The following is a 26,769-nucleotide window of genomic DNA, read 5'->3' on the forward strand; positions in this document are numbered from 1 at the left end:
GGGCATATGCGGCGGACAAACGCGACCTCCGGAGGACGCAGCCTTTGAAATGAGACGCAGCATGTATTTTTTTAATTCCAATTTATTATTAGAATCTTATCGGTTAACGGTTTATGTTCGGATAACGAGTGTCGGTTCTCGGTTATAGGAAATTAACCGAAATGAGCATCCCTAATTCTCACTTTAGTTTTCTTGACCCCTTGGACTTCAATTCCATGCACAGTTGTTTGAATAAATCTGTAGAAGTTGAACAAGGCCTCACCGTAAGACACAGCAAAGACGAAGAGTGCCTCAAAGAGTTTTTCCAAGGCTGCAGCAGGGGCCTGGATCATGCAGGGGACTCTTTTCTGGTCCAGGATGATGTAGAACTTCCGGATGCTACATTTCCCCAATGTAGAGAAGGAAGGTCTGGATCTTGCTGACCAGATAAAAGGTTGTTAACATGTGCAGCATGTCATAGGTTTTGATGGTCAGTAATTATTTTGGATGTTCCTGTAAAATGTTTCCATTTTTCCAATAATTCTGTCTGGGATGTCATCTCCACAGAGAGCCTCGTATATTACCAAACACTGTCAATCTATTAAAGAAAAAATTATGTTAACGTTAAATATACACACACTATAAATATTTTATATACTCAATATTTTAACAGTTCTTACTGAGAAAGTGCATTGATGTACTGCATACTTGTATACCAGCATAGCNATCTGCGCAAGGATCGGCCAGAGGAGTTTCTCATGGACCACAAGTGTGGACATCGTCCGACCCAGGGCCCGCGTAGTCACCTTGGTCGCCCGTAGAGCGAGGTCGGTGGCGGCGCGGAGTTCCTGCATACGCGCTGGGTCGGTCTTACCCTCGTGGAGCTCTCTCAACGCCGAGATGCCGAGACCCCACATGCTTTGGACGGGAGTCTAGGTCGAGCCCCCCCCAGGTGGCCGCCTCCTACGGGCACGAGCACCGCGGCGGCATACTCCACCTGGGGGACAACGGCGTATCCTCCAGCTGTCTCAACCTCGAGGGAAGAGAGGGTGACGGAACTTTGTTTGACGTGAAACGTGCCGGAAAGGGGCGTTCCAGGTCTTACTAAGTTCCTCATGCACTTCCGGTAAACACGGCACTGGGGGTGGGCGCGGCTCCAACCGAGGTGCCATATAGCCAGCCGCGAGCGCTGGGAAAGGTGGTGCGGGCACTGCAACCCAACACTCACGGCGGCCCGGAAAAGCATGGCTGACATTTCGACGTCCGCTTCTTCCTGGGCTCGACCCCCCGAGGGAGGGAGCCCGAGGAATCGTCGGAGTTGGATGGCAGTACGTCACCCCCCGATGTTGCAAGAGACATCTCATCATCACGCATCGTGTCCGAATATGTGATTGAGGAATAAGACGGCGGACCATCTCCTGGGGAACGGTCAGACGAGCGAGACGAGGTGTGAACGGTCTGTGAGCCAGTGGCTGGCGGATTATCGCTCACAGTAATCCTCATATTACCCTCGCTGCTTGCCGTAGCGGAACGGAACGGGGAGCAAACGAGGTGGTGGCTGAGTCCCATGGGAACACAGCCACCCGTGATGCAACGTCTGAATCATCACCGCACGCAGTGCGGGCAGGATGTATCCACAACGTCTGCCCCAGCGTACTGGAAGCAGGCATCGTGTCCGTCCCCCTCCTCGATGAGTGTGTTGCACCCATGAGAACAGCGGGACATGCCACGCTGGAGAAATTAGCTCTTTTAGAAAGGAATTTTGCTCGAACACCTCCGGAGCTGCCGAGACGCCCAGGGGAGAGTCACTGCAGGAAGGGACCGTCCGCTGTCCACGTCGTAGATTCCAGCAGAAAAATGATCACCAAAGATCGTAGAGAAGCTCATCAGATGCGTAGGCTCTGAAGAACAAAAGGTGAATGAATGAGCACGCCGGCTTCCCTCTTATACCCGGACATCCGGGGAGGAGCCCAGCATGCAAATTTCATTCGCCAATTTTCATTGGCCTTTTCTAAATACTCAGAAGATGATAGGTTTTCGAGACAAACCCCATTCTGTCTGTTCGACACAACGTCGAGAGACCGACAGAAAGGGAACCGAGGTTACATCTGTAACCAAGACGTTTTCTTTTTACTTTTCTACAGGCTTTCAAAGTTGAAAAATGTGTATTTCTCCAAAACGCTACAGTAAAATAAGTCCATATATGGTGTGCATATAGTGTGGGATGGCCCCTACAGAAATCCATCATCAGTTTTTTCTACTTATGAGAAATAATGTTTGTATAGTCAATTATATTGGAATAATATTTTTCAAACAAAATGCTTTCAAAAAACACTAATTAAATCTGTTCAAATCCATGGGGACTGTAATTGCAAACTGCATAAACAGTTTTATTTGCAGGACAAAGGTCTAGAAGGCATTAAAATAATACATATTTAAGATACAGACAGAGACATTGGTTTCACAATATAACGTTACAGCAATCATAATGCAAACATTCGGAGAAAAAAACCCTGCATAAATTACGACAAAAACGAGATATTCTAAACGTAAAACAAGAAATATGTTATTGACAAGAGACGCGGATCATCTACATTTAAATAAAGCTTTACAAGCGGTGTTCCCGTAATGTACCGTAAACCACTCAATAAGCGCGCATCTGAACCTAAACGGCGGCTGGCTTGACCGTGTATTTTCAAACCGCGGCTGGCTTGACCGCAGTCTTACACAAGAGAGAGACATGCACGTTTAAATATGTCATTAAAGCAGAAGTTGTTCAGTTCGGTTCCATTCACACTACGTAAATGTGGTGCAGACACATTAGTGAACCGTGCGTCTACAAAACGAGATTAAACACTTACAATATAAAGCATTATGCACCACTGTCGTTTTGACTTTTACAATAGTTCAAACTTCTTATTAGTTACCAATGCAACAAGGGTACGAGCAGTATTTAAACAAATATTATTTATCTTACCTCTACATTCTTGCCCATTAGGATTTTTATAAGATGCTAGTTTGCACAGCGTCCATAATCCTGTCTTGAAGCTGAAATGGTTGCTTAAATATGGCCAGGGGTTTACTTCATTGTCTTCAGCAGTTAGAGTTCGATAGGGTTTCACCTTAGGACAGGTGCATTATACCGAAGTTTAACTTTTCCTCTCCATCGCTCTTCTGGTATCGGCGCAAACTCAAACTCGCGCCCATTATTCACTGAAGTAATTTCCGGTCGCGTTTTTTTACTTGCAATGTTTTCATTATTTTTTTTACTTAGTAACGGATGTGATTTTAAATATAACGAAGTACAATACATCACACAAATCATACTTAAGTACAAGTAAAATTACAGATTTTAAAAGCTACTTAAAAAAGTACAAGTACACAAACAACGTCCATACAGTAACGCGAGTAAATGTAATTCATTACTTTCCACCTCTGGGTACTAGTGTCCAATGAATAAGTACTAGTATCTGATGGAATAGTTACTTGTCACGACGAGGTGTGAAGAACCCAAGCGCAGGCAGGCAGTGAATTATGGGGTTAAACAAAAACACTTTATTTAACCAATAAACACAAAACAAAGACTCACAATGGGGTACAGACAATGCAACTAAATATATCAAAATGTAAACAAAAAACTTCCCACGTGGGGGCAAAAACAGCAGGACTAAAAATAACAACAAAAAACTAAACACGACACAACGTCAAAGACTCACGGCAGAAAATCCAAAACACGGTGAGCACAAAAGGTACAGCTACATACACGGTACACAGAACACGGACCGAACGTAATACACTCACACAAGACAAAGAAACAAGAGGGTATATATAGGGAAGACAAACGAGGGATAATTACACGGGGCAGGTGTGGGACATTAAACACTCAGGGAAGGGTAACGAGGAAACGAGATGGCGGGAACAGAGACGAGACACTGGAAAAACACATGAGAGGTAAACACAAACATCTCATGGCCTTCCCACATAAAACCCAAGGACTCTGCCCCGATCCCACCACACGACTAGAATTTCATAAACAAGACGGTGGGACCGTGACAGTTACTAGTAACTACAAAATAAGTACTAGTAGCCTAAAAATAGATACTAGTCAACGTCAAGGGTTAAATGACAAAATGGCTTGCCATATAATCTGACTGCGACGCTTAAATGATCTTGAGTGTTTAGGTGTGATAAGATTTAAGATTCAGCAGGGGGGTCACTCCCCCTTTTTTAAGTTATAGCAATGAACGTAAGATGGGTTAAGCCTTTCTATATCATAAATTGTCTATAGTTGAAGCTTATATAAATCTTCATCCACAAGTGTGTACCTGGCTCATCACATAATGAATTAATATCAAAATAATTAATTTTACATTTACATAAATTGTTATTGATCATCTAAGCATCTGGTTCCAAGTGTGCAGACACTTGAGAACGATTAAGGGTGGTATTTAAGAAAGAAACTGGTTCTGAATAATAGGTTCTTGAATACCTAGTGTCAAGACTATAATTAATGTAATTCAAGTAAACCTCCATCATTGAAAGCCAGACATTTGCATCGTATCCTATGAGCAATGCATAGTAGCCTACTTATAACAGTAACTAAAGCAAAGCTATACAAACAACCTTAGCTTGTGACACTTGAAAAGCCTTATGTTAGATTATGATAAAACCGGAACATTTGTTTAGTAGTTTATAGGAGATATAAATGCATAATATACACCTTTATGGCATTTTATTGTTATCTTAGACGTCTAGGAGCTGAGAACCACAGTTTCTGACCGTTATGCTCAGGACATGGGAGAAAACTGCATCACTCAGTGAGCGTGGACAATACAGTGAGGGTACCTCCACATCAACAGTGCCTTTTCTTTTGATGTTGAAAGACGCTACATGTTCTAGCAAAACCAGCCTTCCTCACGAAGGGCAGACAACACTAACAACATTAATTTCGTATACCAGAGGGCTATTTTTATACATGGTTCAGAAGATATTTTTCTAAAATTTCTGATGGCTTTTTGTGCTGTGGAAAGCAAATTGTTATTTAATATAAACCTTTCCATGTATTTGGGAACGCCTGTGATGAAGTTGACAATCAACTGAAATATTTCATCTTCATGTGCTAAGAATCGCAACTAACATGCCATATTTTTATAATGGTACAGTCTTTAGTGTAGCATGAGGATTAGACTCGATGGCAGGTCAGTTATCATCTCAGAGTAACAGAACGTGCCACATAGAACACAGCCCCTGAGGCTGAGAAATATCTCAAATAGTTCAATACCTGTAGTTTTGGCTATAATAAATAGCAAAACAACTGGTGTTTCAAAGCAGATTAGAGCCGAACATTCCCTCATATTTAATCTACAAAGAGTTTAAATATGTTTGATGTACACAGTTATATGCAGACCAATAAACAGCGTGACTTTAAACTAGCATAATGCAAGGGGTTGTAAGCATGAAATGATATCCTAGTTATAAGTCAATAGGTGGAGCTTGTCATTCATCAAGATTGTGTAAACAGATAGTTGTGGATATTTCGTCTGAGAGAATGTTGAGGTCTTATTGGTTAAACGGTATGTTTCGCTGTGCTTTTTGACTGGCTCATGAATGGCTTACAAAAGCATGTGGGATGTGATGTGCTTTGTTGAACTTCATAATATTTGCTGTCTGGTTTAGTTATTTTTACAGTTGACAACATAACTAATTGAATATAACGTATGTAAATTAATCCAGACAAAGCCATTACGTCAAGCAAATATTTGTATTGCAGCACAACATACCAATGTAGATGCTAACCATTATTCTCATACAATATACAACTGCAGTTCAAGTATTAGAATTCTATTAACAAAATGGGACCAGATATATTGTGGAGGAGTATTGTGAGGTGAATTGTCATCTTTGGTCCAGGAACATCACTACCCAGTGTGAGCATTAATGTATCAATGCATTACACTTTTTTTTTAATTATTGTAACCTCTCTTGAAGATTTAACACCAAACCAGCAAGAAAAACCCAAAGCCAGAATGTTTATAGCAACACTAAAAGTTTATATGCAGGCATTTGTCTTAAGTTGACTGATTTTCTAGAAATAAAGATTTGTTTTTCAGAACCTTATCTTCATTATTCTTTTATCTGTTTATCCACGTTTAGACATTTTTGTGTAATTAATCGGGCAATTTCTCAAAGGAGTGTACTGTATGCACGTGATGCACGCGAAAGTCCAGCAAGTCTTTTTAAAGAAGCAAATGGATCACAGCAATTTGCTGAAACAAATGGAATACTGAAACATGGTTGTGCACTATCCATTTCATGTCAGTCTCGGGTACGTTCTTTTTGTTCTGCTTGAGCAGATGAAAATGGTAACTTAATGAGTATGACATCCAGACAAAGAATGGTTACATATTCATTGGGATTGTTGGAAAGGATATTGTTGGGCAACACAACATGACAACATTACATCATTTTTATTTGCATAATGATTTTTACAATATGTATTGTTTTAAAGCAGCTTTACAGAATCAAAACCCCAGTGTAAAAGACACATACACTACTAATAAACATAATCTATTATGACTAGTGACTAAATACAGCCGTGGGAAAAGTGAAGAGAAATTCCAAATTTCAATTTAATCAGCATTTCTAGATGCTTTGTGGCCATTCCAGTTCAGTGTCTGTTGAATTTTGACAAAATCAAACCTCAGGAGTGACAAAGTCATCCAACAGCAATGTGAACGACCGACAGCATGACGAGACACATGAAAACTGTGATAAAAATTGAGGTTATCACATGAACAAATTATTTTTGGCATTTCCTAAAAACAGTACAAATATTACTGTTGTATTGCTTATAAGTGAATGTGAACTTGTTTTCTTTGCAGTATTTAAGGTCTGAAAAACAAGAGCATCTTTAAAAAAAAATTGGGCCTGGTCCTCCAGTTTTCATTTTCTGCAAATAGAAACAATATTTTCATTTGAAACTTGGGAGAAATATTGTTAGTAGTTCAAAGAATAAAACAAAAATAATTTTACCTTACCTAAATGCATACCTATAAATAGTATATCAGGAAGAACTGAAAATAATTTTGAATGGTCTCTTAATTTTTTTCCATGGATGTAAAAGAGGAACATGCTATAAATACTTCTATACATTTGGAGCTGGAACGTGCCAACTTTTTTCTACTTGCGTTACCTGACTAAATAAGCAAACTTCTTGTGGTTTATGAGGAACATATATTCATTTAAAATGTAGCTCAGATTTCTGTAAGAAGAGTGCTGTGAATCTGTAGATGGTTTGGGTTAGAGAAAAAGTTTATTAACAGACTATTAGGCAAATAGTTTTTGAAACGAAAATGGATGCTTGGTAGATGCCTTATGAAGAAAGCTCAACTATTTGAGTATAGTTTAGAAATCTGCTTTCACACTATTATTAAGACCTGTTTTGTTTTATATTTTGAAGCTAATTAAGAAAACCTCTATGCACATGCATTACAAATGTACTTCTTAATAACATTATGATTACTGCACTAAGGCAAATTGTATTAATATAATTGTCTCCCATCAGGTACTACAAGACAAAAATATTATTGCGATGCTAGAGAAAACACAGAAAAAATTAAAGTTATACATGTGACCCAGACTAAGATTTTAAAATCTGATTATGAGATAATGAGCATCAAAGTTAGATTTTATCTTATGTTATAAGAACTTATGTTTATATTATCCATTATATTTCCACACAATGTTCTTTACATTATGTTGGGTTATTTTTTTATGGAAAACAGTACATCACAAAACAGTGTTTTGACAGATGGGGTCACATACGGATAATGGATTAAAGTATATTGGGGGTTTGTAGCAGACAGGACGCTTTTTCTCGCAGCATTTTGCACTTTTCCATTTATACTCATCATCCTGATTCAGTAACAATGATGCACAAAGCCCTTTCAAAATCTCCTGTGGATGCCCCTCAGCCCAGTGAACGTAATCCACAGATGATGATGATGTTGATGATGGCGTTTGCCTCTGCCAGTACCAGTCTGTGGTCATCAGACTACGTCGTAGTCCAATCCAACCCTCCTCTGTTGTGTTAACCGTATTGGCTAACTCCATCTGAATATCTTCCGTTGTAGGACAGGCGAGGTGTTTTTGAAGACTCGTGCAGTGAGCCAGGGACTCAGTCCAACTAAGAGGCTCACTTTCCACTTCAAACTGTCCAGGAATCACCACACAGCCGAACTCATCTGAACGCATAAAAACATAAATAAGTTAACCATCACAATCATATGCTTTACAACAATTTTTTAATTTAAATCTGCATTACAAGTAAAAGCTTACATTTAAAAACAAGGCCTTTTATTACCTGGTTGTGTATTTATAGGTATAGGTGGTCCTCCATAAACTGTCGTGTCAGTGTTTTCCAGTATATAAACGGCAATCTTTGAAGATGGATGCCAGATGAAGGTATATTGCTCTGTTAAAGGTATTATAGCTGAAGAGTATTTTGTGCCGGTAATCTCAGTCCACTTAGCATTTGTAATGGGACTGTTTTGTTTGTGTAGATTAGTTTTGCTGCTAGTTTCTGCTATCACTATAGCTTTCTTAGAGCCGCTGATGTCTGAATAGACCTGTAGCAGATAGCAGGCAGCAAACATGTTTTCTGGGATCACTTCAATGAAAAGACCTGAACTGATCAGTGTGAGGGACACGTTTCCCGATGCATTTACGTACTGAGATTTCGTCTGATCTGAAAGTGACAGAAGCCCTGATGGACTAGGCTGTAACTGAACATTACTGTGAGATAGAGAAGTGGACTTGTCATTTGATGTAATAAGCAAGCGGCTCTGGGTTATACCTGGAATGTACGGCACAACAAAGTTCTGACCATGAAATTCTGTAGGAAGAATCTGATTCACTATCATGTTGCATTTACAGGCTGTCATTTCTAGACATGGATGAGTCAGAATCACTGCAACTTTATGGCTAGATTTAACCTTGAACAGTGAAGCATTGGCCTGCAACTGGATGAGCTGGTATGATGAGATCCAGAATTTTTGTTCTTGAACGCTGGCTGAAATGTTCCGGAATATCGTGACCATGTTTTTTGTGTCCTCTGCATTGATGATGATCAGCTTGAACGAGCCGTATCTTTGGGACCAGAGGGGTGCCGGGGATCCGCTGAACGTTTGGATAAGGTCTGAGTGGTTCAGCAAAGGGATCAAATATTGTTTGCCAAGATTTGTGATGGGTTGAACAACACTGGTCTGGACACTTTTCTCTGGAAGGGTACCTATATTTGTCTGACTGAAAGATTGTACTACGATGTCTTTTTCACTGGTAATTCGGATAGAGTTACTGGAGGAGCCTAGTTGATGTACTTCAGCAGTTTTTGGAATTGACACATTTGCAGTTTCGCCACTCTCCAGAACTGATGATGTTTTTTGTGTGTTGTTGAAGTGGACAGTGAAGGTAGTGTCGTTATGGAGGGCAGTGACTCTTAGACTTTTAATTAAAGTGTATGGGTAGAAGTAACCCACGTTCTCTGGAAATGCTGTGATGAAATCCTTTCCATAGCTCACCGTTACGAGACCTTCGCACACGCACACACACCAATTTAATCATAGCAATGCTTAATTAAAAAAGCAATAGAGGAGGGTAAGGTTTTTTTCTGACCTTGGCTAAACATTGATGCAATCAGAAGAATCACGAACATGACTGGATCTGACCTTGACTTCATGTTGATGCTGTGAATTCGTTGAGAAAAAAACAAAGAATAAGAAGTCAAAGCCAAACAAAATTTTGTTTGCTCTAACTTTGTTATTTTGTAATATTTTTGTCATAACCGTATTAAATGGGTTTAGTCGTCAAACGTTCAATTTTTATAAGAGCTGATTACAGTAACAGCTTCAAAGTTACAGTTTGAACTCCATAATGGAGTTTTGTTATATACTGTAGTTGGAATTCTGAAAACAGACTTCAAACAGCCCTTGTGATGTCCATCTTATGTGACAATAAGCCAATCTATACAGCTATAAAACTTTATTGATGGAGTAGACAAGATTATTTTACAAATCATATTGATGTTACATTAAATAATCTTTTCAAAACCTTACTTGTATCAAACAGTTTATATAAAAGTCAAAGCTGCGGCTAAATGTAATATTTATTTGAATGTTCAACAGAATAATGCCAGAAAAAAATAAGGTATTTTCACACCTAAAAACTACCACAGTAAACCACATCAGCAAATATGGCTTGACAAACATCGCTCGCTGCTGTCCACTCTTTGGGAATTACTCAAATTTGGTATGTGTGTAAAGCTTAGAATTTCAGCTTTTGGGTTCATCTGCTCTCCACAACGTCATAACTGCGGTAAGCCAACAGAGAGCGTTAAAACAAACCTGTTTCCTCTTATCAACATCCTGCGACAGCGCCTCTGATAAACGTATTCAAAAAAGATTTTCTCAATATTTTGATTTTTTTGCACCCTCAGATTCCAGAGTTTTAAATAGATAACAATCAATGTAATCATAGCAATGCTTCATTAAAAAACATAAGAGGACGGCAAGGTTTTTTCTGACCTTGGCTAAAATAGTTATATCTCGGCCAAATATCTAACAAACCATACATCAATTTCAGCTTACTTATTCAGCTTTCAGATGATGTATAAATCATAATTTTGAAAAATTGACCCATAAGTCTGGTTATGTTGTCCAGGGTCACATTTTTTAATGTCTCTGTGACAAAAAGGAAATGTGATGTATACAATGAATAGATTTTAGAAAAAAAGGTACCGTTGTGGTTTTTTGTTGTACAACAAGAAAATATATTTGTTTAGAGTGAATGAGAATGATCAAAAATGCTTTCAAAGGTTTTAACATATTCATATTCATATTATACTACATTATTGTGTGGCCTAATGGATAGCGAGTCGGACCTGTAACCTAAAAGTCGTAGAATCGAGTCTCAGAAATGACAAAAAATGTGCGGAAAAGGAATGAACAGCACACACTCATTACCACAGCTAAGGTGTCCTTTTTCAAATGATACTTTTTAAAAGGTAAACTAAATATACTAATACTGTCGTTATACTGAGTTGAATAGAAAACAGAAAAACGTCAGTCTCACGCAAAAGTATTATAAATAGCATTTTTTTATAATTCAGTTTAGTCATGGGAATATTAATTAAATCATCAAAGCACACATTACGACAAGACATTCATTCTTTATCAGGGGCATATTCTATTTTCAACATACAGTAAATGTATAATAAAGATATTCTTACCTGACAGGTGACCGCAGCCCTTGTGTTCACTGAACCAAATCAGCACTGCAACCTGTTTTTAATACCTGAGCATATTTGTCATTCAAAAAAGGCCCAGCAGCCTTCATGAACACTTATTGCGTGAGACTGCCGTTTTTCTGTTGTCCGCTCAACTCAGCATAACGACAGTATTAGTTTTAGTTTATAATTACCTCTTTTAAAAAAATACGTCTTTTAACTTTGCAATTAACATAAATAGTTCTTCAGAGTTACAGTCTGTTTTTATGAGATGCAGTCACCCATCATGTCACAGTCCATCAACCTGATAAAGCTTTTTAAAGATGACAAGTTCCATCACAACTACAAATGTTGGAAAAATGTTGGCATTTTTTAAAACTTTAAATAGTGCATAGAAAATAATTTGATGATGATGTCAAATGGTAACAAAAAAAAAGACTGAATTTGAGCCAATAACTTGTAAGGAGGCTTAACACAGCAACACAAGAATTAGTAGTTTGACGCTGCAGTATTTATCCAACAGGCAACTATCAGACTTAACGCATTTCATAATCTACTCCATATTTCAAAATTGCTACAACGTTGCTAGTGCGCTGACCAGCTATAGGTGGATAGGAGAGGCCATGATAAATACTGGCCAACAGAGGGAATTTGTCCAGGACACCCCTACTCTTTATTAAAAGTGCCGTGGGACTCATCCGAAGGATAGTTTTACCCATAAAAACAATGTTCCAATACTGTTTCAGCACTTGTTACAATGATTCTGACCAGTTAGAGATTAGCGGTGATGTTTACTCTTAAGCTTGTAAGAATAATGATACAGAGATCCTGATATTTTTCCATCTCTAGGTGCATTTTTTTCTTTTTGTAACTGCAGAACCACATTTCCGACACTTCTCCTGTTGCAACTGGGAAGGATGGTTGCCTGCCCAATGGAACACGGATAGGTTAATGGGCGGGACATCTCAACACACACTCTTACAGGTAGACCTATCACAAAAGACTGGCTCAGCTTGACCAATCAGAGCGTTTCGGGAAGGACCGGAAACTCAACAGTCTGTTTTCTGAGAATTGAGGTGACAGTAAAACACCGGAGAAATATGTAATATATGAAGCATTTATTGAAAATCAAAACATGAACACTTATTGTTTAGCAAATCATGAACATAATAAAGACTTTCAAGAATAGGAAACCTTTAATACATTAGTACTAAATACATGAGCAATAAATCCTCACATAGCTGTTGCCTGGGCATAACGTCTTACAGGATAAGATGACAGATGTAGATGAAAAGAAACAGACACGCAAAGATTCATGGTTCATAAAATACGGAGTTGCAGGGTACAGGGTAAACAAAATCAGACCGTTTCTCCTCTTCTCATTTACATGAAGACCTGTTTTGAATTTAAATGGAAAACACAGGAAAGACAAAACAGAAAACCAATGAGCAGGAAGAGCTCAACTCTCTCCAGAACACAGAATGCGAGTGAGGATGCTGTTCCGCAGGGGTTTCCTGATCGCATCCCCATCAACGCCCGGACTAAAATGACCATACTTTAATGTTATTCTCATGAGCTGATATTGTGGTGCAGTGATAAACCATGGACCAGCCCGTCCATGATGATGTTGATCCAGAGGATTTGCATGGCATTTAAAGGGTTGGGGAAGTTCATAAGCGTTGCCAGGGAGATGAGGGTGAGCGCTGCGATGCTTCTGCAGAAATAATGAGAAGGAGCTTTATTATCAAGTATGTTTACGCACACAAGGAATTTGACTTGGCGACAGGAGCTTAGTGGAGAAGAAAGTGTACACATGGTGCAAACATAAAATTAAATGTTTATACTGTTTATTAGCTGGCCGTGAACTGAGTAAAAATGTCCTGTTGCTGTAGTACATACATGTAGTACGAACATGTTTTTTTGGAGGGGCCCAAACCATAAGTAACAACCCTAAATATTTCAACCACATTTGTTGGATCTTTTGAATCAAATTAAAAGTTTAGTTCACCTCGCAGTCATTAGGCAGGTCGTATTAGCTGATGTGCTCTCATTTTAGAGACACTAAAATGAGTCATGATGAGTCATGAAATTTTGCATTACATTCCCAAAACAGTGTATTTAAATGCCTACATCTGCTAAGGTTCTGCTCAGAGTGCCCAGGTGCCCAAAGTGCACTTCCATAATGTACTTAAACTCTCTATTTTCATGCACTAATTTTGTACCCTATAAACTAAACATGATTTTAAGATAATCTTAAGAACATCTATTCATGGTGTTCATATTCATGGTGTCTCAGTCGAGAACACTTGTCCTTAAGATTATCTTAAGAAGTACTAAAGAATAATCTTAGTAGTATATTAAATACAAAATTAGTGTTTGAGTGCACTTTAAGTGCACTTTTTTTCACCTGGATGACCAGGAATTAGGCCTACTGTAAATGGCCTGAAAGCAAACATGCATAAGTTAACAGCTCCAGTTTTTAAATCTTTCCAATTTTAAAGATGCTCACACCACTCTCTGCACACGAGCCATCAAAGTGAGGTCACCATGTCCCAAGAAAAATTACAAGGCAACGCAATTTCAAGTCCTGCTGAAATAAAAAATTACAATTCCTAGTTTGTCATGGAACATGGGAGTTTATATTATAAATAGCTTATCAGTGTGGGTCATTTTCTTTTTAAAATTCATGTGCCTTCTGATCTTCAATCAAAATCTGAAAATACACTTCCGTGCTCTAGTGGCCTCAGATGACGTCAGTTATACAGGTTGGGGAGAGCATCCGTTAACTCCTCCCCTTCAACTGTCAGTCTGCTGCTAGTTTTGATTTACATCCGATCAAATCGCAATGGAAAACACAAGCCACGCCCACTATTTTTCTCAGTTGATATTACGTTTCACTTGGGAATGCGTCAGAATACAGAAGTAAAAACAATCGCAATTTATGGTTCACAGGGACTTTAAGGTTTGCGTTCGTCATTGTACTGGTGTTTGCGACTTTATTTAAAGGGGTTTTGCAAAAATGAAAGTGTGGGAACAAAAGATGCATTCTATCTAAAAGCGAATGCTCGCCCAGACCTGCCTAAAACGCCTCGTGTAACCACACCCCCACAAATCTACGTCAGTTCGTGGTATGATTTGACTAAGACCGCCCAAATGCTTACGCAAGTAAGGTGGGTGCACCTGTCAGTACAATTGCTTTGGAACCTGATGTTCCAAATATGGTAAGAGGCATTACATTTCCGTCACACGCTTGCAGTATTCGACCAATCACTACGCACTGGTTAACTGGCCAATCATAGCACACCTCGCGTTTCAGAGAGGCATGCACGGTATGTGGAAAATACAGCGTTTTTTAACCTTAAATCGTGTATACACGTTGCATTACGTTTAAAACAAACGATAATATTCATTTCAGCCGTGTCATATGACCCCTTTAACACCCCAAAAAAGCATGTCTTAAAGGAGTAGTTCACTGTTAAATAATTTTTTTATGATTATTCACTCACCCACACGTGTGTTTATTTCTTCTGTCGAAAACAAATTGAGGCTTTTGATGAAAGCTTCCCAGGGTTCTTATCCATATAATGGACTTAAACGGGGGGCTGTTGGTTAAGGTCCTAATTTCAGTTTCATTGCAGCTTCAATAGGCTCTACACGACACCAGCCGACGAATAAAGGTGTTGCCTAGCGGAACAATTAGTCATTTTCCAAGAAAACTAAACATAACATAAATACACGGTTGGCACTGCCTCCGCGATCCACGTCCACGACTTCCGTATGACGCAATCACGTTGTAAAGGTTACGCATGACGTAGATTCAAAACATTTAAACATCCCTGATATGCACACCAACTGCCAATTTTAAACAATAATCTTGCACAAAGACATATAACGTGTCATTCAACATCTAAAAACTTTTGAACGGACTTTTTTCTCCACACTCCACACGTGACCTTTCCAACGTGATTAAGTAGTACGTGAAGTCATGGACGCGCTACATGGAGGCACTGCAGTGCAAGCCGTGTATTTATGTTTAAAAAGTATATAGTTTGACTTATCGTTTCGCTAGACATCGATGACGCTTCGCTGTCTCATTATTATTCATGAGACTGTGTTTTCTTGACCAGTGAGAAGACATTTCTCCTAATTATTCATGACAGCGCCTTGTGATTGGAGCGCCCATCTCCCATGCCGGAACCTTTGCCGGTTTTTAACGGCTCTTCTAACAGCGTTCATGCCCATTTTAAGTGCATATTTCAAAAACGAAAGTGAGGTAGAATGTAGCTGAAAGGGGAGGTTTCGTGACGCTTTAAGGGCATTATATGGATCACAAACCCTGGAAACCTTTCCTCAAAAGCCTCAATTTGTTTTCGACAGAAGAAATAAACACACGACACGGGCGGCTTGTATGACATGTGGGTGAGTGAATTATCATGAAATTTGAATTTTATTGTGAACCACTCCTTTAAACCCTGCGCTAATTTGAGCTGCTCTTAGTAGATTGTGTTGGTCATGGATATGAGATATTGCACCTGTGTTTTTTTAATGTGCACCTTGTTAGTAAAGCTTACATAAGAAATACTAAGTACAAAGATAAAAACACAATTGACTTGAAAAAAAGATCCCTCCATGCCCTTAACACACCTCGCTTTCCATTCAGTCATTCGATGAACTATTACGTAATGCTCCTAAACAAACCAGAACACAAATAGGCACCAGAAGAATGTCTCTGACTGGTCACACCTGAGATTCTTTGAATTTGTCTTTGTTTATGAAAACTCTTCGACTTTTGACTGTCAAAAGTGGAAAAGAAGGGAGGACATTCGTCCCAAGTTGAAGGTTTGTTCAAACTGTACATCTTAACAAAAAATAAAAGTTTGTTTTAAATTTTTTGAATTTTCTTGGAAACAATGATTAACAGCAAAATGACAGAACCTCTAAATTATAAGGGGACAAATCACCCTTTTGAGACATTGAGAATATACATAAATGCATAAAAAAATCTAAATATATTATCTAAATATCTAAATATAGTATTTATTTACCTCCATGTTGGTCTAAACCTGTACACTTTAATTCATAAGAACACAAAAAGGACAGAGGCCATTTTTAAATGTGCTTGATAAATAAACCGAACTTGAACTTGAACACAAAAAGGAAAGTATAGACAGAAAGTCTCAGTCAGTCACTTTTGCGCTATGAAAAACAAGTTTGGAATGATAAGGGAGAAATAACAACATGAGTCCTTTAAAGTATGTCTACATACATAAAACGTTTTTATTTTAAAAGAACACGCTTGCCATGTAATATGTGCATGTTGAGTCATGTTTGGAGGTGCAGATCTCTCAGGAGGAGGGCAGGGCAGTAGTCAGGCTCTGCGAGAGGAGGTGGCCGAGAAAGAGGAGAGTCTGTTGCAGTTACACTCTGACCGTGATACAATAATATTCTTGCTGTGCGATCACAAAAAAGGATTTATGTGATTGTTTTTGTTGTTCAGTGCACAACCAGGAGTTGATGAAGTACAATCTGACATCACAGAAGTGTCTTTAGGGTGAATGGCCGAGAGTTCTGTCCGATTCGAACAAAGTCGAATGTGCCCTCTGCTGTCCGATAGTGACAGTTCCTTGCAAGAGTATTCATCCCTCTTCATTTTATTCACATTTTGTTATGTTGCTGCCTTAAACTACTTTAAATGTGTTTTTTTTACATTAATCTAATGTAGATGTTTGTGACTTAGAACTTTTTTTAGCAAATTTATTAAATATAAAAAACTAAAATAAGTACATTGCATAAGTATTCATACCCTTAACTCAGTAGTTGGTTAAAGCACCTTTACAGTCTCAAATCTTTTTATTACACCTTTATTTAACCAGGTAAGTCAATTGAGAACCAGTTCTCATTTACAATGACGACCTGACCAAGAAGCAGCCATGTAATATGATTTGGGTATGATGTGAAAAGCTTTACACATCTGCATTTGGCCATTTTCTGCCATTCTTCTCCTCAGATCCTTTCAAACTCTGTCAGGTTGGATGGAGATCATCAGTAGACAGACATTTTCAGGTTTCTACAGAGAATGTTCAGTTGGGTTCAAGCACTAGCTGGGCCACTCAAGGACATAGACAGAGTTGTCCATAAGCCACTCTTGCATTGTTTTAGCTGTGTGCTTAGGATCATTGTCATGTTGGAGAATGAACCTTCTGCCCTGTCCGAGGTTCTGAATGTTCTGGGCTAGGTTTTCATGGTCATTATCTCTGTATTTTGTGCCGTTGAGCTTTTCTTCTACTCTGACAAATGCCCCAGTCCCTGCATATGAAAAACACCCCCACATCATGATGCTGTTTCCACCACCACACTTTACTGTTGAGACGCTATTGTACAGGTGTCCAGACATGATGCATGAACCTGAGATTCATCAGACCAGAATATCTTGTTTCTGACAGTTTGAAAGATTCGTTTGAAAGGTACGTTTTTGCATATTTCAAGCTTTCATGCGTCTTCACTGAGCACAGGCTTGAGTCTGGCCACTCTGCAATAAAGCCCAGATTGGTGGAGTGTTGCAGTGATGTTTGTCCTTCTGTAAGTTTCTCCCATCTCCATATATGATCATGGAGCTCAACCAGAGTAATCATCAGCTTCTTGGTCACCGCTCTAACCAAGACCCTTCTCCATCGATGGCTCAGTTTGGACAGGAGGTCAGCTCAAGTAAGAGATCTGGTGGTTCCAAACCTCTTTCATTGAGGATAAATGGAGGCTACATGCTTCTGTGAACCTTCAATACAGCAGATTTTTTTTCAGAAGTCTTCCCCAGATTGATACAATCCTGTCTCAGAGCTCTACTGGCAGTTCTTTTGACCTCATGTCTTGGTTTTTACTTTGATATGCATTTTCAGCTGTTGCACCCTTTATAGAGAGGTATGTGCCGCTCCAAATCATACTATTCAACTGAATTTGCCACAGGTTAACTCCACTCGAAGTGTAGAAACATCAACAAGCAAAACTAATGCTACTGAGCTAAATTTCAAGTGTCCCAGTAAAGGGTATGAATACTAATGCAATGTACTTATTTCAGTTTTTAATTTTTAATAAATTAGTTTTTTGTTTTGTCATTATTGTGCATGGAGTGTAGACTAATGTAAATGCTTTTTGATTTAAAGTAGTTTAAGGCAGCAACATAACAAACTGAATAAAATGAAGGGGGATGAATACTTTTGCAAGGCACTGTAATGCGGAAAATATAGGACTCCATTAGATAAAGCAGATTGCATTGATGGCTGAAAATAAATCCCAGGATCCAACTAACACAGATAATGGTATAGTGTATCGCCATTTCTCAATTCCAAGAACGCAAAGAACGGACTTGTCTTCTCGTGGAATTCGGTCTTGCGAGGCAGCCTCGGAAGAACGAACTTAGATGGACGTGCCACAGTGACTTCTGGGACTTCAAGTGGGTTCCGTAAGCTGCATTTGATGCATCCTTGATATCGAGAACACATCCGGGTACTTTCGTATGTTTTCTGTTCTTGTGTTCATGAGTATTGGAACAGTATTTGATGGTTATTGATGAAGTAGAGCGAGAACACAAGGACACAATACCGCTGAAGAATGCAGATTGAGAAACGGCCTTTGGCTGTGTCCAAATACCCTCACTTGCGGTCTTTTCACTTGACTTGACTACTTTCATGACGTATTTCCTGTTTTCGGCCCATGTGTTCTAGTGGGCTTGAAGATCCCAAGCGAGCATGTAGTATTTGTAACCCGATGGGACACACTTAGCAAGTACAAACATGTAATTAATGTGGTGTTTCTAATTATGTGATAAAAAGCAGTTTTACAAAATACAACACAGAAGTTTTCACCCAAAAAATCTGCAACACTAGTATTACAATATGTAATATCTAATTATATAGTCAAGTCAGATTTATTTCTATAGTGCTTTATTTGTATTGTATCAAAGCAATTTCTTCAAACTAAAGAAAACAAACATGTTAACCAAACATAGAATAGGCCTAAATAATCTTAAAAAGTAGTATAGTATAACTTACACTGGAAAGCTTTCCGCAAAATCTCGCGAGACCTGTGCAAAAAGTCTACACTTAGCCCTGAGTACTGCTCCGAAGTGTGGGTTTAGTGTGCGTTAAGGGCACTGCACTTAGGCGTTCTAAGACATGGGACAGACTTGTGCTCTTACGTCGCGTGCATGCGCTCCTAAGTGGCCAAGACAAGACCGCAAGGTATTTGGACGCAGACTTCGTAAGTAATGGCAGGTCACTGAAAAATCTCAAAGTAACAAAACGTGCCACACCTAACACAGCACCTGAGGCTGAAAAATATAATATAATATTTAATAATATATTATATCGGCCTAATAATATATGATAAAATACTAGAAGTTTTGGGTGTAATAAACTATGTGTAAAACAACTGGTGTTTTGAAGCATATTAGAGCTGAACATTCCCTCATATTTAATCTGTTTCAAGATGTACACAGTTATATGCAGACCAATCAATAAACAGTGTGACCTTAAAAAATCATAATGCAATGGGTTGTGAGCGTAAAATTTTAATCCTGGTTTTAAGTCAATAGCTGGATCTTGACATCCATCAAGATTGTGTAAACAGATAGTTGTGGATGTCTGGTTTGAGAGAATTTTGCTGTGCTTTTTGACTGGCTTTTCTATGTAGCTCAGAGCATTAAGAAAGTAAAACATAACTTCCTGTTGGTGCGGTTACTTCCACGTGCCACGTATCATTTAAATTGCCACCTTTTCATGTATGTGCTCAAGGGGCGGAATGGGCTACAAAAGCATGTGTGTTGTGATGTGCTTTATTGAACTTCATAATATTTGCTGTCTGGTTTTTTCATGTTTGTCAACTGTAAAAATAAAGAATGGATTATAACGTATGTAAATGAATCCAGACAAAGCCATTACGTCAAGCAAATATTTGTATTAGTAAATGCATTGTCAAACATTACACCATGTGCCTTAAATCTGTATTTGATATACACATTTTTGTATTGCAGCACAACATACTAATGTAGATTCTAACCATTATTCTCTTACAATGTGCAACTGCTAAAGTTTAAGAATATTATTAACAAAAATAGGACCAGATATATTGTGGAGGAGTATTGTGAGGTGAATTATCATCTTTTGATCCAGAAACATCACTACCCAATGTGAGCATTAATGTATCAATGCATTACACTTTTTGTATTATTGTAACATTTAAGGTTCAATACAAAACCGGCAAGACAAACCTTTTAAGCCAGGGCATTTATAACACTAAATGTTTACCCATAGACGTTTGTCTTAAAGCGGCCCTAGCACACGCGGTTTCTGCCAATCTCATATTAGTCTTACCTATAAAGTAGTATTGTATACTTCGTATCTTCAAAGAGTATTTAGTTTCATCACATTTATAAAAGATAGATACAGCTGTACGATTATTTCAGAAATCATACGGCGTGTGCTGGGGGGAGGGGTAGGCTGAACTAAAGCACGTGCACACCCATTGCCAACAAAACACAGACATCAGTTTCACTCACTGCATGCGGTTCATGTCCGGCATCTTTTAGCGCTGGGACGGCTCCATATATCAGTTTCAAGCGATCTCCAAATCCAGCGTTATATCCACTGTTTACATAACATTCATCACCCAAATGCAGTGAACAAACAAACACCTGAACTTCATGAACGTATGCTCTCTCTCTCTCTCTCCTGCACACAAGTGAAAGTGACGTCTGCGCATGCTCCTTCTCCTGCTCTCCTTGCTGCCGCGTGGGCGTGCCGCATGCTTTTCCGGGAGAATTGTCCAATAAGGGACTAATAAAAACTTTCCGAAACCTGTACGATCGCTGGGGGAGTGTATCGAGCACAGAAATACTACGTAATACGCCCAACTCGTTTTTTGACAAGTTGACCATGTTAAGCATGAGAAGACAGCACGTTTAACATTGTAAAGAAGTCAGAATGCATGACACACCGTTGCACCACCCCTTTAACTTGACTGACTTTCTAGAAAAAAATGTTGGATTTCAGAACCTTGATCTCGATCATTCTTCTATATATTTACTCATGTTCAGACATATTAATTGTGTTATTGCTTTAGCAATTTCTCAGTATTTCAATAATCCCATTTCTTATTGAATGATACAAAGGCTCCCATACTTGATAAAGGGAAAATGCCACAGTTGGATAGTCATCGCCGTGGAAATGACGCTTGTGGACGTAGAATCAGCACTGCATTTGGAATTAGACCGCATGACAGGAGCGTCTGAGTGTCATCGTTGTAGCAACGCTTCGGAAATGTGCTGATGATGTCATATGGGGGACCACCTGGTTGTCTGTGATAAAAGATGACAAGCGGTACACTTATTAAAATACAACCTCAACTTAAAATGACAAATTTTCTGATGGAAATATCAGTGCATCCTATGCAAAGAATAGTTCAAAAAGTTTTGTAGCTGGAGGGCAAGTTTATCCAAGTTGGTCCTCCTGTTTTCTGGTTACAAAATGTTTACCTCTGTGTAATTGTTTATGCTAAACAGTAGCTACCTTTTCATGTCCAGGTAACGACGCAGATCTCCAATTGTATCGCTAAAGTGCATTTTCACGATGAATGTCTCCACACCATCTTCTGACTTTATTCGTAATGTGGTGATGTCTTCTCCTGAACAATCTGTCTCACTGCATCACATGAGAAACATGTTAATTACTTAATCAAGATCTAACCTTTTGTTGCATTTATCATAACATGACAGGTATGATGTTATATGAACCTTTCTCTCAGCGCCTGTAAGACAGGTGTTTCCACAATGGTCGTCGATTGACTCTTGGCACCATCAGGCATGCCCTTTACAAAGTGAAGATGAAGTTAAAAACCAGACCAGACCAGCTGGTACAGACTGAGTTGTTAACATTCACGATCCACTCTCACCTGTAGATGAGCTTTTATCGAGTCACGAATGCTTATCACTTTGCCTGACTTCACCACACACTCTGGGAGCTTTCTGAGAAACTGTTCCATGGACAGCTTTGTTCCTAAACGCCACAGATGAGAAGTACAGTATAATGTCAGTGGCACCAAACAAAATGCTTTTATATAGATTTCCTAAACATGCTTAGCATCTTACACAATATAGAATAAAATGACAGGCTATTTCCGGCATTCAACTCACAGCATTGGTTAAGCTAGTGTTGCTATATCAGGCGCATGTAAAATCTTTGTATCTGTCTTTATTTATTCACCCTGATGTCACTCAAACCTGTATATGTCTCTTTCTTCTGTTGAACGCAAAAGAAGATAGTCTAAGAAATGTCTCAGTGGTTTTGTGTCCATACAATGGAAGTCAACGGCAGTCAGTGTTGTTTGGTTACAAACATTCTTCAACATATCTTCTTTTGTGTTCTGCAGAAGACAACGTCATTCAGGTATCAAATGACATGAGGGTGAGTATTCAAAAACAATTGGGGGGGGGGTGAACTATGACTTTAAAGGTGTTACCATTTTTTTGGAATACCACAAATGAGTGTACACAGGTGTGCTGAGAACTCACACATACCTGATAGCCCTTAGCTTTAGAAACAGCAATAAAAGAGGCAGGCAATCGACCTACACTTTTTAAGCCAATCAGAACTTTTAAGCCAATCGAATGGGGTTTTGGAGAGAAGGTGCATGGATGTGAAGTGGCAAAAGTAAAAAAAAAACAGCTGCGTCAAATTTAGGCTAAAATGACAACAGTGAAACATTCAAACCTGGTATTTGACTATGTTTTGGTGACCTAAACATGGCCTGCTCAGAACCGTCTTCTGACTGCCCGCGTGCTCCATCTATAGTTTGTCCTTTTCCAGGAAACTCTGTCCAAGGTCGCTTGACTATGAATTTCTCCTCCCGTCTGTCATGAATCTGTTTGTTTATGTGACAAATGGTATTTATAGAGCACTAATGATGAGAGACCGAAACTCACAGAATCCTATAAATGTGCACACACCTGGAAGGGCACACCATAAGGAAACCTTTCCTGAAGCTCAGACGGGAAAAATCCATCCATCAAGTCTTGCATGCATTCCTGAAACAATACAGGAAATCTTACAATCGATTTTCTGACGACATTAAGACAGACTATTGCGTCTGTGTTTATGTAGTCAAATCAAGTGATATAACCTGCGTTGTTGGATCCTGGTAGGAGCGGAATGGTCCGCCGAACATGATAATTCCGTTTTTGTAGAGCCACAGGGGTATAGAGGACTGCTGGGTAAGTTTGGCCCCACCTGGCATGGGGGTCACATGGGACTCGCCTTCCCCTGCTAAGATGTTTAGCTCTCGGATGTTCTGCATGACTAGGTCATAGTTCATTTCAAACCTTCTTGGAACAGAAGTTCCTGTGAAACGAGATTTCACCCCATAATTCATCATTTATTCACTCTCATGTCATTCCAAACCTGTATAGAGTTTCTTTCTTCTGCAGAACACAAAAGAAGATATTTGAAGATTGTTTGAACAACACTAACCCCCCCAATTAACTTCAATTGTATGGACACAAAACCACTATGAGATTTCTCATCTTGTTTTGTGTTCCACGGATGAAAGAGTCATATATGAGTTTTGAATGACATGAGGTTGAATAAATGAAAACAATTTTTAACCGTGCTGCCATATGTATTGATCATTATTAGTTTAAAACTAGTGCACAGCTTTCAAAGACTTGAATATGTAATCTTTAGGGTTATCTTTAGGATAATCTAAAAGTTAGGTCTTATCAGTATGAAGTCGTAAAGCAAAGACCTGTCGATGTGCTGGCTTGTTCAGTCTCCGGAAGCCACAAAACGTCAGGTTCTTCGCAACTTCCAACCCAGATCATTCCATAATCATTCAGAAACTTCTGTGTGGGTTAAAAATACCATGCTGCATTGTAAAGAGCTTTCTCTGCGTCAGGTAAAAGGTGGGTGAGATTCTGCTGTCATTCTAAAACCTTTATGTAATAATTATACAGGAATAATCTCTGTCTTGCTTTTTTTGCATACCATATAGATATTTGTATGTGGGTTGTTGGGTTATGTCATCTCAACACACAGTGTAAAGCACCGTACCTCCATTTCCAAAACTTGCTTTTGAAGTCTGATGCATAATTTACTCAATTCTTCATCTTGGATCTCATTATTTACAGATTTCTCTAAAGCCAAAAACACAAATTGCATTAAATCTTAATGAGATTTTGATGTAAATAATGCTTTTGTTAATTAGGACTACATTTTTTTATCTAATGTTCTTTTAGTATTTTTAATCGTAGGTGTTCTTTTCAATATTATTACAGCCTGCAGACAAAGTGGCTTGGTTTCTAAATGTGTTTGTTTAACATGTAATCATTACCTCTTGCCTCTTGCAAAAGACTCAGTTTGTCTTCCAGAACTGATATTCTTTGTGCCTTTTAACCATAAAACAAGACACCTGTTAATATTATCAGGTGTACCCATCGCTACATTTAACATGATGCTAATGATTGTCCTTAAAGGGACAGTTCACCCAAAAAATAAGAATTCTGTCCTCATTTACTCACCCTCGAGTTGTTCCAAATATAAATTTCTTTGTTCTTATGAACACAGAGAAAGATATTTGGAAGAATGCTGGTAACAAAACAGTTCTTGGCCACCATTGACTACCAAAAAATATGACAACGGTAGTCAAAAGTGCCCCAGAACTGTTGGCTTTCCTACATTCTTCAAAATATATTTTTTGTGTCCAACAGAACAAAGAAATTTATAAAGCAAATTTTCTTACTATGGTAGTCAATGGGGGCCAAGAACTGCTTGGTTACAAGTTCCAAATATATTTCTCTGTGTTCATCAGAACAAAGACATTTATACAGATTTGGAACAACTTGAGGGTGAGTAAATGAAGGCAGGATTTCAATTTTTTCTTTAATATGTAACATTTATTGTCATAATGTTATTAACTGAAATTAAGCTGACAGTAACCTTGCACTCTATATCCATAGCCTGAGTTTTTACTTTTTTCTCCAGCAGGCTGATCTTCTGCATCATACTGGACATCAGTTCAAAATCACTCGGTGCAGAAGCTGTCACAAAGAGTTTCGATCAAATTAGGTTCAGTTCGACTGCAGAATAGCTCAAATTCTATAGTCATTTGAAATACCTTCTTTGGCTTTCATCTTCTGCATGACCTTTGATCTTGAAGCATTGTTCATGCTGAAGGGCGCCGGTTGGTTTTGTGAGAAAATATCTCGGAATAATGTAGTTCCACAGTCTGAAAGATTCCATTTAAGTGATTTATGTAATTAGGTGGAATTTATGTATTACTGATATCATTGCATTCTTTATATTTTCTTTTAATGTTCTGTGAGTGTGCACTGACACATATTTTAAAGAAATCCTGTCAGAAGTCGTGTCATGGCATTATAAAGCAGCTCTGACATTTATCTTGTTTTTTAAGCTTGTTAAGATACCAAAACTGTGTATGAAATCTTACCGGTGTCTGACCTTTCTTTGTAAGGCTTTCTCTCCCTATAAAAGCAGGAGAAAAACAGATATAAGTGTGCCACTTTATAGTATTTTTTCTATCAATTGTTTTCCATTTACCGAGCTGAGTCACAAGACAGCAACAAACTATAACAGTAATAAATTCAGTTATTTGGCTACAAGGTCTGTAATTTTATTCAAAGCATCTTACATCTTTTTTGTGTGCGCTATGCTCTGTTAGTTAATCTCATCTTAAAAATGATGAGATCTCATGAATATGCATCATGAGCAAAGAGAAAGTAGATTAAAATGAGATAATTGCATTTAGGTGCCATGTGAAGTCGATTGTTGTTTATTATATTTATTCTAGTGCATTTTTTGAAAGCAATTGTCTTACCCATCGCTCTGTATGTCAGGCAGAGGAGCTCGTTTGCCCTTTCTTAAAGTAGCAAGTGGGGAGCTCATGTTTCCAATGTGACGCTGATGAAGATCACAGCATCAAGATGCAAAACTCAAAAAGAACACAATGCTTGCTAATTCCTGAGTACAATGTTTTTAAATGAACAATTTCCTAAATCTGTTTGCCACATCATTTTAATTAAAATGCCAAAATGGATCTAAAGTTAATTCAATTTCAGTGTTTAACTAAGTTTGTTTGCAGTGTTCGGAATGTTTGTTTGATTAGTTGTCATTGGTAACGTGACAAAACGCCATATATTCAAAGTCCACCCACTAGATGGCGCTGTGGATTACCATATCTTTCGCTGAGAAGACGTTCATATCGTGTAAAATATACACGGGAGAGTCTTCAAATAGGACATTTTACTATTTTATTTTTTGAAATATATTTAAACTATATTTTATCAACAGTAAATCATTCATTAACAATGTTCTTGACCTAGACTGAAGAATTGAAGGCCTTAAAAATGTATAATAAATCAAATTTAACATAAAAAATTCGGGTTGAAAACAAGCTCAAAATGGTGATACGATGGCAAACTTCACCTTTCAGATAATTAAACAGGCTAA

At 38.5% G+C, this 26,769-nt stretch overlaps 2 protein-coding genes across 4 annotated transcripts; both read right to left on the bottom strand.

The window, feature by feature from the left end:
• Positions 1 to 6,457: 6,457 nt before the first annotated feature.
• Positions 6,458 to 11,274, bottom strand: LOC130558210 (uncharacterized). Its single transcript, XM_057340504.1, has 4 exons — positions 11,264 to 11,274; positions 9,652 to 9,722; positions 8,342 to 9,568; positions 6,458 to 8,222 (listed from the first exon to the last, which is right to left on the bottom strand). Exons 2-4 carry the CDS (start codon positions 9,713 to 9,715, stop codon positions 7,768 to 7,770), a joined length of 1,746 nt encoding a protein of 581 aa, XP_057196487.1. The 5' UTR covers positions 9,716 to 9,722; positions 11,264 to 11,274; the 3' UTR covers positions 6,458 to 7,767.
• An 867-nt stretch (positions 11,275 to 12,141) lies between these two features.
• ubxn11 (UBX domain protein 11) lies at positions 12,142 to 26,421 on the bottom strand. Of its 3 annotated transcripts, none has more exons than XR_008963406.1 (15): positions 26,138 to 26,421; positions 25,751 to 25,785; positions 25,418 to 25,528; positions 25,240 to 25,340; positions 24,635 to 24,689; positions 24,355 to 24,437; positions 24,050 to 24,146; positions 23,429 to 23,646; positions 23,256 to 23,333; positions 23,020 to 23,170; positions 22,202 to 22,305; positions 22,044 to 22,117; positions 21,820 to 21,951; positions 20,811 to 21,608; positions 12,142 to 12,974 (listed from the first exon to the last, which is right to left on the bottom strand). XR_008963406.1 is itself a non-coding variant. In XM_057340506.1 (15 exons), the coding sequence occupies exons 1-14, from the start codon at positions 26,203 to 26,205 to the stop codon at positions 21,464 to 21,466; spliced, it is 1,452 nt and encodes a 483-aa protein (XP_057196489.1). In that variant the 5' UTR covers positions 26,206 to 26,421; the 3' UTR covers positions 12,142 to 12,974; positions 21,433 to 21,463. The 3 variants fall into 3 exon arrangements, 2 of the variants coding, with proteins under 2 accessions (XP_057196489.1, XP_057196488.1); XM_057340506.1 differs by having other exon boundaries at positions 21,433 to 21,608; XM_057340505.1 differs by lacking the exon at positions 12,142 to 12,974 and having other exon boundaries at positions 20,193 to 21,608.
• Between the last annotated feature and the right edge of the window lie 348 nt (positions 26,422 to 26,769).

The sequence above is a fragment of the Triplophysa rosa genome, linkage group LG8 (genome assembly GCF_024868665.1).
Source record: "Triplophysa rosa linkage group LG8, Trosa_1v2, whole genome shotgun sequence".
Taxonomy (NCBI): Eukaryota; Metazoa; Chordata; class Actinopteri; order Cypriniformes; family Nemacheilidae; genus Triplophysa; species Triplophysa rosa.

Coding starts and splice junctions, on each gene's coding strand:
- LOC130558210 (XM_057340504.1), bottom strand. CDS start 9,715: ATGAAGTCAAGGTCAGATCCAGTCATGTTCGTGATTCTTCTGATTGCA. Junction 9,569..9,651: donor TGCATCAATGTTTAGCCAAG/GTCAGAAAAAAA, acceptor GCGTGTGCGAAG/GTCTCGTAACGGTGAGCTAT. Junction 8,223..8,341: donor ACCTATAAATACACAACCAG/GTAATAAAAGGC, acceptor TTATGCGTTCAG/ATGAGTTCGGCTGTGTGGTG.
- ubxn11 (XM_057340506.1), bottom strand. CDS start 26,205: ATGAGCTCCCCACTTGCTACTTTAAGAAAGGGCAAACGAGCTCCTCTG. Junction 24,690..25,239: donor CTATGGATATAGAGTGCAAG/GTTACTGTCAGC, acceptor TATGGTTAAAAG/GCACAAAGAATATCAGTTCT. Junction 21,609..21,819: donor CGTTACCTGGACATGAAAAG/GTAGCTACTGTT, acceptor CTTTTATCACAG/ACAACCAGGTGGTCCCCCAT.